Source organism: Somniosus microcephalus, chromosome 33 (assembly GCF_052327205.1).
Source record: "Somniosus microcephalus isolate GS21.2 chromosome 33, FLI_Smic_1.0, whole genome shotgun sequence".
In the NCBI taxonomy this organism is placed as follows: Eukaryota; Metazoa; Chordata; class Chondrichthyes; order Squaliformes; family Somniosidae; genus Somniosus; species Somniosus microcephalus.
In genome coordinates this window covers 4,238,248-4,254,389 of record NC_141019.1, presented here as the reverse complement: position 1 = coordinate 4,254,389, position 16,142 = coordinate 4,238,248, and the positions used below count along the sequence as shown (strand labels likewise).

General features: G+C 47.5%; 1 protein-coding gene across 1 annotated transcript in view; it reads left to right on the top strand.

The window, feature by feature from the left end:
• os9 (OS9 endoplasmic reticulum lectin) overlaps positions 1-16,142 on the top strand; it is an 86,296-nt gene that overhangs the window by 65,935 nt on the left and 4,219 nt on the right. Inside the window, exon 13 of the mRNA XM_085972606.1 lies at positions 13,153-13,326. Within this exon, the coding sequence (XP_085828732.1) occupies positions 13,153-13,326 (174 nt within the window). The remainder of the gene's footprint in view (positions 1-13,152; positions 13,327-16,142) is intronic.

Sequence of the window (16,142 nt, the reverse complement as noted above, 5' to 3'; positions counted from 1 at the left end):
CAACTCCACGTGAATTGAAAGCTCCACTGTTGTAAGATTCTAGGCTTTCTATGTTTTGAGCCCTGACTTGCAAAAGGGTCAGAATCCGTCTCGTTTCAGTGGACCAATAGGTAATGCCCAGTTTCTGTTGCTAGAGTACTTGTATAGGAATACAAGGTAAATACAATGAGGAAGGCCATTCAGTCCATCTTAGTCCATTAAACGATAAAGACCCTCTACTTCTGAAACCTGCTCGATTTTCATCTTCCAGCTGTAACGGAGCAATGGAAGGTATTCAGGGAAGAGATAGTTCAGGTACAAACTAGGCATGTTCCTTTTTGAAGGGATAAGGTAGAACATCCAAAGTTAATGCGCCCTGGATGACACAGGAAATAAAACGGTGAAAAGAGGTTTATGACAAATGTCAGGAGCAAGATTCAGTTAATAACCTGGAAGATTATGGAAAGTACAAGAGGGAATTTAAAAAGTTAATACGGGAGGCAAAAAGAGGGTTACGAGACAAGATTAGCAGGCAACATTAAATTGAACCCTAAAACATTTCATAAACATTTAAAGTGTAAGCGGTTTGCTAGGGGAAATGTTGGGCCTATTAAGGACCCAAATGGAAATCTTCATGTAGAGGCAGAGGACATGGCTGAAGTATTAAATGAGTACTTTGCATCTGTCGTCACAAAGGAAGTGGATGATGTGAAGGTTACACTAAAAGGAGAGGTAGTAATAGACAGAGAAGACATATTAAAAAGATTAGCATTACTGAAAGTTGGTAAGTCACCTGGTCCAGATGGAATGCATGCTAGGTCACCGAAAGAAGCAAAGGTCGAATAGCAGAGGCATTGGTCACAATCTTTCACTTCTCATTGGCTACAGGAGTAGTACTGGAGGGTTGCTACAGGAGTAGTACTGGAGGGTTGCTACAGGAGTAGTACTGGAGGGTTGCTACAGGAGTAGTACTGGAGGGTTGCTACAGGAGTAGTACTGGAGGGTTGCTACAGGAGTAGTACTGGAGGGTTGCTACAGGAGTAGTACTGGAGGGTTGCTACAGGAGTAGTACTGGAGGGTTGCTACAGGAGTAGTACTGGAGGGTTGCTACAGGAGTAGTACTGGAGGGTTGCTACAGGAGTAGTACTGGAGGGTTGCTACAGGAGTAGTACTGGAGGGTTGCTACAGGAGTAGTACTGGAGGGTTGCTACAGGAGTAGTACTGGAGGGTTGCTACAGGAGTAGTACTGGAGGGTTGCTACAGGAGTAGTACTGGAGGGTTGCTACAGGAGTAGTACTGGAGGGTTGCTACAGGAGTAGTACTGGAGGGTTGCTACAGGAGTAGTACTGGAGGGTTGCTACAGGAGTAGTACTGGAGGGTTGCTACAGGAGTAGTACTGGAGGGTTGCTACAGGAGTAGTACTGGAGGGTTGCTACAGGAGTAGTACTGGAGGGTTGCTACAGGAGTAGTACTGGAGGGTTGCTACAGGAGTAGTACTGGAGGGTTGCTACAGGAGTAGTACTGGAGGGTTGCTACAGGAGTAGTACTGGAGGGTTGCTACAGGAGTAGTGCCGGAAGACTGGAGGGTTGCTAATGTTATACCACTATTTAAGGGGAGAGGGCTAAACCAGGAAATTACAGGCCAATCAGCCTAACATCGGTGGTGGGAAAGTTATTGGAAACCATCATCAGGAACAAAATAAACTTTAATTTGGAAAGGCATGGGTTAATGGAGGAGAGCCAGCATGGATTTGTTAAAGGTAAATAGTATCTGACTAACTTGATTGAATTCTTTAAGGTAACAGAAGGTTGATCAAGGTAGTGCAGTTGATGTTGTGTATATGGGCTTGTTGAGAAGATGGCAGCCCATGGAATTAAGGGGAAAGTGGCGGTATGGATACGGAATTGGCTCAGTGACGGGAAGCAGAGGGTGGTGGTGGACGGAAGTTTTTCAGACTGGGAGGTGGTTTGCAGTGGTGTTCCCCAAGGGTCGGTTTTGGGTCCATTACTTTACAGTTTTTATAAATGACCTAGGCTCGGATGTAGGGAGCAGCATTATAAAGTTTGCAGATGATCTGAAACTTGGCAACGTAGTAGATAGTGATGAGAAGAGTTGTAGTCTTCAGGGTGACTGTCAGGATGGTGAAATGGGCAGAAACCAGACAGATGGAGTTCACTGTGGAGAAGTGATGCACTTTGGGAGGTCTAATACGGAAAGACAGTTTACTATAAATGGTAGCAAAATACTGCAGATGTTGGAAATCCGAAATAACAACAGAAAATGCTGGAAAAACTCAGCAAGTCAGGCAACATCCGTGGAGAGAAATTTGAGTTGACGTTTCGGGTTTGACCCTTCTTCAAAACTGGAGAGAAAAGGAACTAGATCGAAGGCAGGGCTGCGATCGGACAAAAGAATAAAAGAACCAAAAGAAGTAAAAGAGATTAGAAGCTAGACGAGATGGTAATAGGCTGTGATTAGGTGTAAAGTGTACTGGCAGGGTAAAAGATAGCTGCCAGGTGTGAGAGAGAAACAAAAGGAAAGGGGGGGGGGAAGGAAAGGAGTGGAAAAATATAAGTGAAAATGAAATAGGGGCCGAGGTTATGATCTGAAATTGTTGAACTCAATATTGAGACCGGAAGGCTGCAGAGTGCCTAATCGGAAGATGAGGTGCTGTTCCTCGAGTTTACGTTGAGCTTCCGTGGAACAGTACAAGAGGCCAAGGACGGTGAGGTCCGAGTGGGAATGGAGCGGTGAATTGAAATGACAGGCGACCGGAAGCTCGGGGTCACCCTTACGGACTGAACGGAGGTGTTCCGCAAAGCGGTCACCCAATCTGCGTTTGGTCTCCCCAATGTAGAGGAGACCGCATCGTGAGCAGCGAATACAGTATACTAGATTGCGAGAAGTACAAGTAAATCGCTGTTTCACCTGGAAGGGGTGTTTGGGGCCCTGGACAGTGGGGAGGGGGGAGGTATAGGGGGAGGAGATGTAACACCTGCCCCTATACCTCCCCCCTCCCCACTGTCCAGGGCCCCAAACACCCCTTCCAGGTGAAACAGCGATTTACTTGTACTTCTCGCAATCTAGTATACTGTATTCGCTGCTCACGATGCGGTCTCCTCTACATTGGGGAGACCAAACGCAGATTGGGTGACCGCTTTGCGGAACACCTCCGTTCAGTCCGTAAGGGTGACCCCGAGCTTCCGGTCGCCTGTCATTTCAATTCACCGCTCCATTCCCACTCGGACCTCACCGTCCTTGGCCTCTTGTACTGTTCCATGGAAGCTCAACGTAAACTCGAGGAACAGCACCTCATCTTCCGATTAGGCACTCTGCAGCCTTCCGGTCTCAATATTGAGTTCAACAATTTCAGATCATAACCTCGGCCCCTATTTCATTTTCACTTATATTTTTCCACTCCTTTCCTTCCCCCCCCCCTTTCCTTTTGTTTCTCTCTCACACCTGGCAGCTATCTTTTACCCTGCCAGTACACTTTACACCTAATCACAGCCTATTACCATCTCGTCTAGCTTCTAATCTCTTTTACTTCTTTTGGTTCTTTTATTCTTTTGTCCGATCGCAGCCCTGCCTTCGATCTAGTTCCTTTTCTCTCCAGTTTTGAAGAAGGGTCAAACCCGAAACGTCAACTCAAATTTCTCTCCACGGATGTTGCCTGACTTGCTGAGTTTTTCCAGCATTTTCTGTTGTTATTTACTATAAATGGTACAATTTTGAAAAGTGTCTGAGCGCAAATCGTTAAAGGTGGCAGGGCAAGTTGATAAGGTGGTTTTAAAAAATAAAGTATATGGGTGAATAGAGGCCTAGAATATAAAAGCAAAGAGATCAGGCTATAACTTTATAAATCACTGGTTAGGCCTCAGCTGGAGTATTGGGGACAATTCTGGGCACCACACTTCAGGAAAGATGTCAAGGATACAGAAGAGATTTACCGGGACGTGACCAGGGATGAGGGACTTCAGTTATGAGCAGAGGTTGGAAAAGTTAGGACTGTTCTCCTTGGAGCAGAGAAGGTGAAGAGATTTTCAAGAGGAGGTTTTGATCAGTGTAGAAAGAGAAAGGCTGTTCCCTCTGGTGAGTGGGTAACCACAACCATAAGGTCATAGATTTTAAAATCATTGGCAAAAGATCTAATGGGGAGATGAGGGATTTTTTTTTCCACTCAGAATTGTTGGGATCTGGAACGCTCTACTTGAAAGGGTGGTGGAAGCTGATTCCAGCAATAATTTTAAAGGGAGTTAACGGGCACTTGAGGATGAAGAACGTGCAGGGTTACAAACAAAAAGCGGGGGTCATAGAGTCATAGAGTCATAGAGTAATACAGCACGGATAGAGGCCCATCGTGTCCGCGCCGGCCATCAAGCCCTGTCTAATCTAATCCCATATTCCAGCATTTGGCCCGTAGCCTTGTATGCTATGGCATTTCAAGTGCACATCCAAATGCTTCTTAAATGTTGTGAGGGTTTCTGCCTCCACAACCCTTTCAGGCAGTGAGTTCCAGACTCCAACCACCCTCTGGGTGAAAAAGTTCTTTCTCAAATCCCCTCTAAACCTCCCGCCCTTTACCTTGAATCTATGCCCCCTAGTTATTGACCCCTCTACTAAGGGAAAAAGCTCCTCAGCATCCATCCTATCTATGCCCCTCATAATTTTGTACACCTCAATCATGTCCCCCCTCAGCCTCCTCAGCTCCAAGGAAAACAAACCCAACCTGCCCAGTCTCTCTTCATAGCTGAAGCGCTCCAGCCCTGGTAACATCCTGGTGAACCTCCTCTGCACCCTCTCTAACGCGATCACATCCTTCCTGTAGTGTGGCGACCAGAACTGCACACAATATTCCAGCTGTGGCCTAACCAGTGTTTTATACAGCTCCATCATAACCTCCTTGCTCTTATATTCAATGCCTCGGCTAATGAAGGCAAGTATCCCATATGCCTTTTTTACCACCTTATCCACCTGTTCCGCCGCCTTCAGGGATCTGTGTACTTGCACACCCAGATCCCTCTGACCCTCCGTCTTGCCTAGGGTCTTTCCATTCATTGTGTATTCCTTTGCCTTGTTAGTCCCCCCAAAGTGCATCACCTCGCACTTTTCCGGGTTAAATTCCATTTGCCACTGTTCCGCCCATCTGACCAACCCATCTATATCGTCCTGCAGACTGAGGCTACCCTCCTCGCTATTTACCACCCTACCAATTTTTGTATCATCCGCGAACTTACTGATCATACCCTTTACATTCATATCCAAGTCATTAATGTAGACCACAAACAGCAAGGGACCCAGCACCGATCCCTGTGGTACCCCACTGGCCACAGGCTTCCAGTCACAAAAACAACCTTCGACCATCACCCTCTGCCTTCTGCCACTAAGCCAGTTTTGTATCCAATGTGCCAAGGCACCCTGGATTCCATGGGCTCTTACCTTCTTGACCAGTCTCCTGTGCGGGACTTTATCGAAGGCCTTACTGAAATCCATGTATACCACATCCACTGCGTTACCCTCATCCACACACCTAGTCACCCCCTCAAAAAATTCAATCAAATTAGTCAGACATGATCTTCCCTTGACAAAGCCATGTTGACTATCCCTGATTAATCCTTGCCTCTCCAAGTGGAGACAAATTTTGTCCCTCAGGATTTTTTCCAATAATTTTCCTACCACTGATGTTAGGCTCACTGGCCTGTAGTTCCCCGGTTTTTCCCTACTACCCTTCTTGAATAATGGTACTACATTAGCGGTTCTCCAGTCCTCTGGCACATCCCCTGTGGCCAGAGAGGTCCTGAATATATGTGTTAGAGCCCCCGCAATCTCCTCCTTTGCCTCACACAGCAGCCTGGGATACATTTCATCCGGGCCTGGGGATTTATCCATTTTTAGGCCAGCTAAAACCGCCAATACCTCCTCCCTCTCGATGTTAATATGTTCGAGCATATCACAGTCCCCCCGCCCTATTTCTATGTCTACATCGTCCTTCTCCATAGTGAAAACAGATGCAAAAAATTCATTTAGAACCCCTCCTACATCTTCCGGCTCCACACACAGATTGCCACTTTTGTCCCTAATGGGCCCTATTTTTTCCCTAGTTATCCTCTTACCCTTAATATACTTATAAAACATCTTCGGATTTTCCTTTATTTTGCTTGCCAGTGTTATTTCATGGCCCCTCCTTGATCTCCTAATTTCTTTTTTAAGTATCCCCCTGCACTTTTTGTACTCCTCTAGGGCTTCCTCCGTCTTTAGCCTTTTGTATCTACCAAAAGCCCTCCTTTTTTTCCTAATCCATTCTCGTATATCCCCTGACATCCAAGGTTCCCTGTGGTTTTTGGAACCACCCTTGACCTTTACGGGAACATGTTGCCATTGTATGATCTCAATCTCCCTTCTGAAAGCCTCCCATTGCTCCGATGCGGATTTTCCTACAAGTAGCTGATCCCAGTCCATTTTGGCCAGATCCTGCCTTATCCTATTAAAATCGGCCTTCCCCCAATTTAGAACCTTTATTTCCGGCCCATCCCTGTCCTTTTCCATGGCCACCTTAAATCTTACCATATTATGGTCACTATCACCAAAGTGCTCACCTACTAGCACTTTTTCCACTTGGCCGGCCACATTCCCTAGAATTAGGTCCAGTACCGCCCCCTCTCTTGTAGGACTTTCTACATGCTGGCTCAAAAAGCTCTCCTGGATGCACTTTAAGAATTCTACACCCTCTGAGCCTTTCACACTCTGACTATCCCAGTTAATATTGGGGAAGTTGAAATCCCCCATTATTATTACCCTATTATTTGCACATTTCTCTGAGATTTGCCTACATATCTGTTCCTCTATCTCCCCCTGACTGTTTGGAGGCCTATAGTACACTCCCAGCAAAGTGCTTGCCCCCTTTTTGTTTTTAAGCTCCACCCATATGGCCTCATTTGAGGACCCTGCTAATATATCATCCCTCCTTACTGCAGTAATTGACTCCTTAATTAATATTGCGACACCCCCTCCTCTTATACCTCCCCCTCTGTCTCGCCTGAAGATTCTGTACCCCGGAATATTGAGCTGCCAGTCTTGCCCTTCCCTCAACCATGTCTCCGTGATAGCAACAATATCATACTCCCATGTGTTTATCAACACCTTCAGTTCATCCACCTTATTTGCAAGACTCCTTGCATTAAAATAGATGCCATCCAGCCTTGCCCTTATATATTTGCCCTGTCTACCAAGCTGACTTGTTTTTTTCTCTATAATTGGCAGCACATCCCCCCCCTATTTCAGCTCCCCTCTGTATCCCATCCCCCTGCCAAGTTAGTTTAAACCCCCCCCAACAGTGCTAGCAAACCTCCCCGCAAGGATATTTGTCCCGCTCTGGTTCAGGTGCAACCCGTCCGACTTGTACAAGTCCCACCTTTCCCAGAAGCAGGCCCAGTGATCCAGGAAAGTAAAACCCTCCCCCCTACACCAACTCTTTAGCCACGCATTCATCTGCTCTATCCTCCCATTCCTATACTTACTAGCACGTGGCACTGGGAGTAATCCAGAGATTACAACCTTTGAGGTCCTGCTCTTTAATCTGTTACCTAGCTCCCTAAATTCTTGATGCAGGACCTCATCCCTCTTTTTACCTATGTCGTTGGTACCAATGTGGACCACGACCATTGGCTGTTCACCCTCCCCCTCCAGAATGCCCTGCAGCCGCTCAGTGACATCCTTGACCCTGGCACCAGGGAGGCAACAAACCATCCTGGATTCACGTCTATGGCCACAGAAACGCCTATCTGTTCCCCTTACTATAGAATCCCCTACCACTATTGCTCTCCCACTCTTTTTTCCCCCCTTCCTGGGCAGCAGGAGCACCCCCAGTGCCAGGAAGTTGGCTGCTGCTGCCTTCCCCTGGTGAGTCATCCCCCTCAACAGTATCCAAAGCGGTATACTTGTTTGAAAGGGGGATGCCCGCAGGGGTTCCCTGCACTACCTGCCTGCCTTTGTTGCTCCGCCTGATGGTCACCCCCTGTGCTGCCCTGCCCTGAGGCGTGAACAACTCGCTAAACGTGCTATCCACGAGCCTCTCAGCATCGCGCATGCTCCAAAATTCATCCACCTGCAGCTCGAGCGCCGCAATGCGGTCTGCAAGTAGCTGCAGCTGGATGCATTTCCCGCACACATGGTCGTCAGGGACACTGGCAGCGTCCCTGATTTCCCACATGGAGCAAGAGGAGCAGAACACGGGTCTGAGCTCTCCTCCCATGACTTACTCCTTTAATTAATTAAAAAATTTATTCAATACCCCAGTTACAGGTATACTCTAGGGCGCTTTATTTACCAACTGTCCCCACTACACCAGAGACCCTAGAAATTTAACACCACAGAAGTCAAGCTTGTATTGAAAAGAGAGAACTACTCACCAACCAATCACTTACCTGCTCCCTGGTGACGTCACACACTGATTACTTTTTACCTCTCTCCTCTGCTGTTGATTTGGTGTGCCTCTGCCTTGGCGCCGGTTTTTATACCGGGCTCACCTCCGCTGCGGCTCTCCCCCGAACTGGTCGGGCCTCTGCCTTGGCGCCGGTTTTTATACCGGGCTCACCTCCGCTGCTGCTCTCCCCCGAACTGGTCGGGCCTCTGCCTTGGCGCCGGTTTTTATACCGGGCTCACCTCCGCTGCTGCTCTCCCCCGAACTGGTCGGGCCTCTGCCTTGGCGCCGGTTTTTATACCGGGCTCACCTCCTCCGCTGCTGCTCTCCCCCGAACTGGTTGGGCCTCTGCCTTGGCGCCGGTTTTTATACCGGGCTCCTCACCTCCGCTGCTGCTCTCCCCCGAACTGGTCGGGCCTCTGCCTTGGCGCCGGTTTTTATACCGGGCTCACCACCTCCGCTGCGGCTCTCCCCCGAACTGGTCGGGCCTCTGCCTTGGCGCCGGTTTTTATACCGGGCTCACCTCCTCCGCTGCGGCTCTCCCCCGAACTGGTCGGGCCTCTGCCTTGGCGCCGGTTTTTATACCGGGCTCACCTCCTCCGCTGCTGCTCTCCCCCGAACTGGTCGGGCCTCTGCCTTGGCGCCGGTTTTTATACCGGGCTCACCACCTCCGCTGCTGCTCTCCCCCGAACTGGTCGGGCCTCTGCCTTGGCGCCGGTTTTTATACCGGGCTCACCTCCTCCGCTGCTGCTCTCCCCCGAACTGGTCGGGCCTCTGCCTTGGCGCCGGTTTTTATACCGGGCTCACCTCCTCCGCTGCGGCTCTCCCCCGAACTGGTCGGGCCTCTGCCTTGGCGCCGGTTTTTATACCGGGCTCACCTCCTCCGCTGCTGCTCTCCCCCGGTGTGGGACTAAACACGACTGCTCTTTCAGAGAGCCAGCACAGGCACGATGGGCCGAATGGCCGCCTTCTGTGCTGTAAGTTTCTCTGATTCTTTTATCTCTTCCTCTCATCGCAACACCTATTTTTTTTTTCTTGAATGAACGCCAGGGATTTTGCCTCAAATACTTATCCAGGAGTCCATCCCATCTATTGATCACTTTGTGTGAAGAACTTCCTGACATCCGTCCTAAATTTCCCTTTTCCCTTTTAATAGTGTAGGACTAGGGATAGGGATTCAAACTATCAATTTAGTTACCTTTTCCATACCATTTACTATCTTGTACAACACCTTGCAATCACCTCTTGGTCTTTTAAAGGCTGAAAAGTCTGTCTCGAGTCTTTCCCCATCATTCAGACCTGTGACTCCAGGAATGAGTCTCATGGCCCTTCTCTGCAACTCCTCCAGCGTTTGCACATTTCCTGTGTGTCTTGGTGACCAGAATTAGACACGAGGTTGGTCTGACCAAGGCACTACATGATCTGAGCATGACTTCCTCTGACTTGTATTCGATTGTATTGGCTACGTACTTCAGCATTCTGTTGGCTTTATTGGTTGCTGCTCTCTGCTGGTTGGCTGTGTTGAGCTTTATGTCTACTGAGACCCCTAGGTGTCTCTAAATTTAATCCTTAATTATGAGACCATTCGGTGTATATTGCCCTTTTCGTTTTCCTCCCGTATCCACATTACATCTATCTCTGTAATACACATTTACATATTTTATCCACTTGTTTGTATTTCCTGAATTTCCTCCTCAATTAGCTGTCCCTAGTTTGGTATCGTCTGCAAGTTTGACCAATTTGTAGAGTTTCTTAATCCAAGTGGTGGTTGTAAATTAGAAACGGTAGTAGTCCCAATGCCGAGCCCGGGCACCCCACTCCGTACTTCTCGCCCTGACATAACTCCTTTAACAAGTACATGCAGTTTTTACCCTTCAGCCAATTTCTTAGCCATTCATTTACCTTGTATCCCCACAGTTTTGAGCTTGCAAAAGGTTTTTGGAGGTCTAGGCACACCCATGTTGTAGGGTTGTCACTTCCTGTAAAGTCGGAGGTTTGTCAGACCAGGTCTACCCCTTCTGAGTCCGTGCTCACTGCTGTTTACTAGGTTATTACAGATAATCCTCAAGTTTACTCCTGACAATCAGTTCCATTATTTTACATGGTGTTGAAGTAAGATTAATGGGTCTGTGGTCCATGTCTGTTTTGTTACCTTTTTAGAAAATGGGCCCTGTTGGCTGGTTTCCAGCCAACTGGTATCTCCTCAAAAACCCAACCCTTGACCCCCTCTGTCTTTGCAAATTACTGCCCTGTCTCCAACCTCTCTTTCCTCTCAAGTCCTTGTGTGTTGTCGCCTCCCAAATCCATGCCCATCTTTCCTGCAACTCCGTTTGAAGCCCTCCAATCAGGTTTCCGCCTCTGCCACAGTACCGAAACGGCTCATCAAAATCACAAATGACATCCTTTGTGACTGTGACAAAGGTAAACTGTACCTCCTCATCCTTGACTTGTCTGCAGCCTTTGACACTCCATCCTTCTCCAATGCCTCTCCACCATCATCCAGCTGGGTGGGACTGCACTCGCCTGGTTCCATTCTTATCTAATTGTAGCCAAAGAATCACCTGCAGTGGCTTCTCTTCCTGCTCCCGCATCGTTACCTCTGGTGTCCCCCAAGGATCTATCCTTGGCCCCTTCCTATTTCTCATCTACATGCTGCCCCTTGGTGACATCATCCGAAACACGGCGTCAGTTTTCACGTACACTGACGACACCCAGCTCTACCTCACCATCACTTCTCTCGGCCCCTCCACGGTCTCTAAATTGTCAGACTGCTTGTCCGACCTCCAGTTCTGGATGAGCAGAAATTTTCTCCAATTAAATATTGGGAAGACTGAAGCCATTGTTTTTGGTCCCTGCCACAAACTCTGTTCCCTAGCCACTGACTCCGTCCCTCTCCCTATGTCTGTCTGTTGCAACCTTGGTGTCCTATTTGACCCTGAAATAAGCTTCCGACCACATATCCGCAGCATAACAAAGACCGCCTGTTTCCACCTCCGTAACATCGCCTGTCTCCACCCTTGCCTCAGCTCATCTGCTGCTGAAACCCTCATCCATGCCTTTGTTATCTCTAGACTTGACTATTCCAACGCACTCCTGGCTGGCCTCCCACGTTCCACCCTACGTAAACTTGGTCATCCAAAACTCAGCTGTCTATGTCCTAACTCGCACCAAGTCCCGTTCGCCCATCACCCCTGTGCTCGCTGACCTACATTGGCTCCTGGTTAAGCAACGCCTCGAATTCAAAATTCTCATCCTTAAATCCCTCCGTGGCCTCGCCCCTCCCTATCTCTGTAATCTGCTTCAGCCCCACAAACCTCCGAGATATCTGCGCTTCTCTAATTCTGCCCTCTTGAGCATCCCTGATTATAATCACTCAACCTTTGGTGGCCGTGCCTTCTGTTGCCTAGGCCCTAAGCTCTAGAATGCCCTCCCTAAACCTCTCCGCCTCGCTACCTTTCCTCCTTTTAAGACGCTCCTTAAAACCTACCTCTTTGACCAAGCTTTTGGTCACCTGCCCTAATACCTCCTTATGTGGCTGTGTCACATTTTCTGTCTTTTAATACTCCTGTGAAGCGCCTTTGGACATTGTACTTTGTTAAAGGCGCTATATAAATACTAGTTGTTGTTCCTCTTCACAAATCTCCTCCCTTGTTTCTCTTAGTACTTTGGAATAAATACCATCTGTCCCTCGTGATTTAATTTGTTTTGAGCTCTCTTAGCCTAGAACTTCCATCTCATTTATATCCAAGCCATGAATTCTACTTGGGGAGGACATGTTGCTCATGTGACTAATTGGGGGAAATAATCATTGCGAATATTAACTACCTTTTCTGCTCATCCTATTTCGTGGGTTATTACAGATGATCCTTAAATTCACTCCTGATGATCAATTCTATTATCATAAATGCCAAGGGCTCTTTTACTACTTTAAAGGTGCTATATAAATAAAAGTTGTTTCAGCACTATTTATATTTTTATAGTTCCTCCACTCCTCTTGTAGTAATGAGAATTTCTTGCTGTTACATTTTACGACTGCAGCTACTTGTTTTACTGTTGTATTTTTGCCCCTTTGATCAAGCTCCTACATGGGAGCAGGAGGAGGCCATTCAGCCCCTCGAGCCTGTTCTGCCATTCAATGAGATTATGGCTGATGTGACCCAACTCCATATACATATTCATCTTCATCCCATTGAGCCCCTTTGCCTTTCTCCCTGCAGGATTTGTAGAGGAGGGTGTTCCTCCATTATTTATTTTTGTTCATCCATTTAGGGCCACGCTTATTTAGTCTATGCTTACTGACTTTGGGTATGTTTTTATCCTGCATGCTCCGAATTATGCCTTTAAAGGCACTTGTCCACTACAGAAGTGTTGTTGAATAATGCCCACCAATTAATTTGCTTAAGTTGGTCTATCATTCCTTTTGAAGTTGGCCTTGCCAGCACCTGAACCAGGATACCCATGGGTTTCAGCCAAATGATTCTGGGCAAGAGCATCACCAGTCCAACTTTACCTTTTTTTAACATCCCAATCCTAATAAAGGATGTTTTGCATTCAGTTCTGTGTCCTGATAGTAACCTGTTCAAACGATTCACTTTTTTCTGGAAGACTGTTCGCAGCTATCCAAGTAGGGGTGCGGGCATTTTTGTGGAAGCTGAAGGTCTTTAAATGTTGCAAGATCCTAGGATTTATATACTGTTTCTAAAAACTCGAATAACCTTTGTACCTTTGCTACTGACTTCTTGCTGCATTTCAGAAACTGATGAAGAGACTGAGGGGCATGTTAAAGTCCGAGTCACAAAAATCAACCCAGGCAACCCACTACATAAAGAGATGAAAGTGCGTGAAATGAGTGGTACAGACCCCCAGCTCAGGCAGATTCAGAATGTGGTGAAAGAGCAGCTGGAGAAAGCAGGATTGAAAGCAGAAGGTAGTTTGGAGACTATTTATTTATACTGCAACAATAAACCTTCCCACATTCCTTCTACTGCAGTAGGAACCATGGGGCTGTTCTAAAAGTGAGACTGTGGAGGGCTTCAGTCACACTACCTCAGTGTCAAAAAATAGATTTGCTTTACTTTAGCACCTGGGTGTCGCAGAGCACTGCCCTTTTCTCTGACCTGAATTTGGATCTAGCCTAGAATGATGGGGTGAATGTCCGCTAGCTATAAGGGTCCTAAGTGAGATGACTTTGGCCAATGTCACAGCAGTTTCTGTAACATTAAACCATAAAGATACTCCTAATGGGGCATTAAATTGGGAGCTTTGCCACGTCAGGAGGATGGCCAATGTGGGAAATTGAATAATGCACACTGTAAAAGGGGTACTTACTCTGAAGCTTGTTGGCAAAGTAAAGGTAGTTTTTCCCCTGTATCTAACCCTTGCCTATGGGAGTGTTTTATGTTGACGGTGGCTGTCTGTGTTCCGAGTAATCCTCAGCACTGACCTCCCTCACCTTGAGTATCAGAAGATGTAGAAAGGAAAAGATGAATAGATTAAAACTGCACAAGGGTTCAAAATGTCATTTCAGGGGTTACTGATGATTGGCTGCCACATTAAATGCTTTTGATTTTGGTTCTGTTCAGTGTTTTCATTTTGAAAGATGGAGGCCTTGAGAAAATGTACATGTTGACTTAGTTGCAGTACCTATTTCAGCCACACGGTGGTCTACTCCTGATAATTCAGTACAATAGCAAAATACTACGGATGCTGGAAATCTGAAATAACAGAAAATGCTGGAAATACACAGCAGGTCAGGCATCATCTGTGGAAAGAGAAAAACAGTTAACGTTTCAGGTCTGTGACCCTTCGTCAGAACTGGAAAAAGTTATAGATGTAACAGGTTTTTAAGTAAGTGCAGAGGCAGGAAAAGGGAAGATCTGTGATAGAAACATAGAAGATAGGAGTAGGCCATTCGGCCCCTCGAGCCTGCTCCGCCATTCAATGCGATCATGGCTGATCATCCAAATTCAGTACCCTGTCCCTGCCTTCTCCCCATACCCCTTGATCCCTTTAGCCTTAAGAAATATATCCAACTCCTTCTTGAATATATTTAATGTATTGGCCTCCACTGCCTTCTGTGGTAGAGAATTCCACAGGTTCACCACTCTCTGGGTGAAGAAATTTCTCCTCATCTCTGTCCGAAATGGCTTACCCCTTATCCTTAGACTGTGACCCCTGGTTCTGGACTCCCCCGCCATCGGGAACATCCTTCCTGCATCTAGTCTGTCTAGTCCTGTTAGAATTTTATAAGTTTCAATGAGATCCCCTCTCATTCTTCTAAACTCCAGCGAGTAGAAGCCCAATCGACCCAATCTCTCCTCATACGTCATTCCTGCCATCCCAGGTATCAGTCTGGTGAATCTTCGCTGAACTCCCTCCATGGCAAGAACATCCTTCCTCAGATAAGGCGACCAAAACTGCACACAATACTCAAGATGTAGGATGGAAGGCAGGAGTGATTAAAAGACAAAAGGGATGATGGTGCAAGGTAAAAAGATTGGTAATGGGACAAGTTAAGAAACAAAAGATGACTCTAGATGAGGTGTAAATGGCAATGGCTGAATCATCAACAGCTGCCATGTGAAATGAAATGTGTTTTTTTTAAATGGGGGCCGAGGTTATGATCTGAAATTGTTGAACTCTATGTTGAGACCAGAAGGCTGTAAAGTGCCTAATCGGAAGATGAGGTGCTGTTCCTCGAGCTTACGTTGAGCTTCGTTGGAACAGTGCAAGAGCCCGAGGACGGAGAGATCAGAGTGGGAGTGGAGCGGAGAATTAAAGTGACAAGCGACCGGAAGCTCAGGGTCACGCTTACGGACTGAGCGGAGGTGTTCCGCAAAGTGGTCACCCAATCTGCGTTTGGTCTCCCCAATGTTGGGGAGACCGCATCGTGAGCAGCGAATACAGAGAAATGCAGGGAACAGCACCAACCGCTGTACATGTCCACCTTTGATCTCACAAAGGCCTTTGACACTCAACCGTGAGGGATTATGGAGTGCTGCCCTCAAGTTTGTCACCATCCTCCGCCTGCTTCACGACATGCAAGCCGTGATCCTGACGAACGGTTCCACCACAGACCCAATTAACGTACGGACTGGGGTCAAGCAAGGCTGTGTCATCGCACCAACACTCTTCTCGATCTTCCTTGCTGCATTGCTCCATCTCACCCTCTGAGCTCCCCGCTGGAGTGGAGCTAACTTACAGAACAAACTGGAAACTGTTCAACCTCTGCCGCCTCCAGTCCAGATCCAAGGTCGTCCCATCCTCTGTCGTCGAATTACAGTATGCAGACGACGCTTGCGTCTGCGCACACTCGGAGGTCGAGCTCTAAACCATCGTTAACGCCTTCACCGAAGCGTACGAGAGCATGGGCCTTACACTAAGCATCCATAAGACAAAGGTCCTCTACCAACCTGCCCCCGCCACACAGTACTGCCCCCCCCCCCCCGATTATCAAATACCACGACAAGGCCTTGGACAATGTGGACCACTTTCCATACCTCGGGAGCCTACTGTCAACAAGGGCAGATGTCGATGACCAAGTCCAACACCGCCTTCAGTGTGCCAGTGCAGCCTTCGGTCGCCTGAGGAAGAGAGTGTTTGAAGACCAGGACCTCAAACCTGGCACTAAGCTCATGGTCTACAGAGCAATAGTAATACCCGCCCTCCTGTATGCCTCAGAGACATGGACCATGTACAGCAGGCACCTCAAAGCACTGGAGAGGTACCACCAACGCTGCCTCT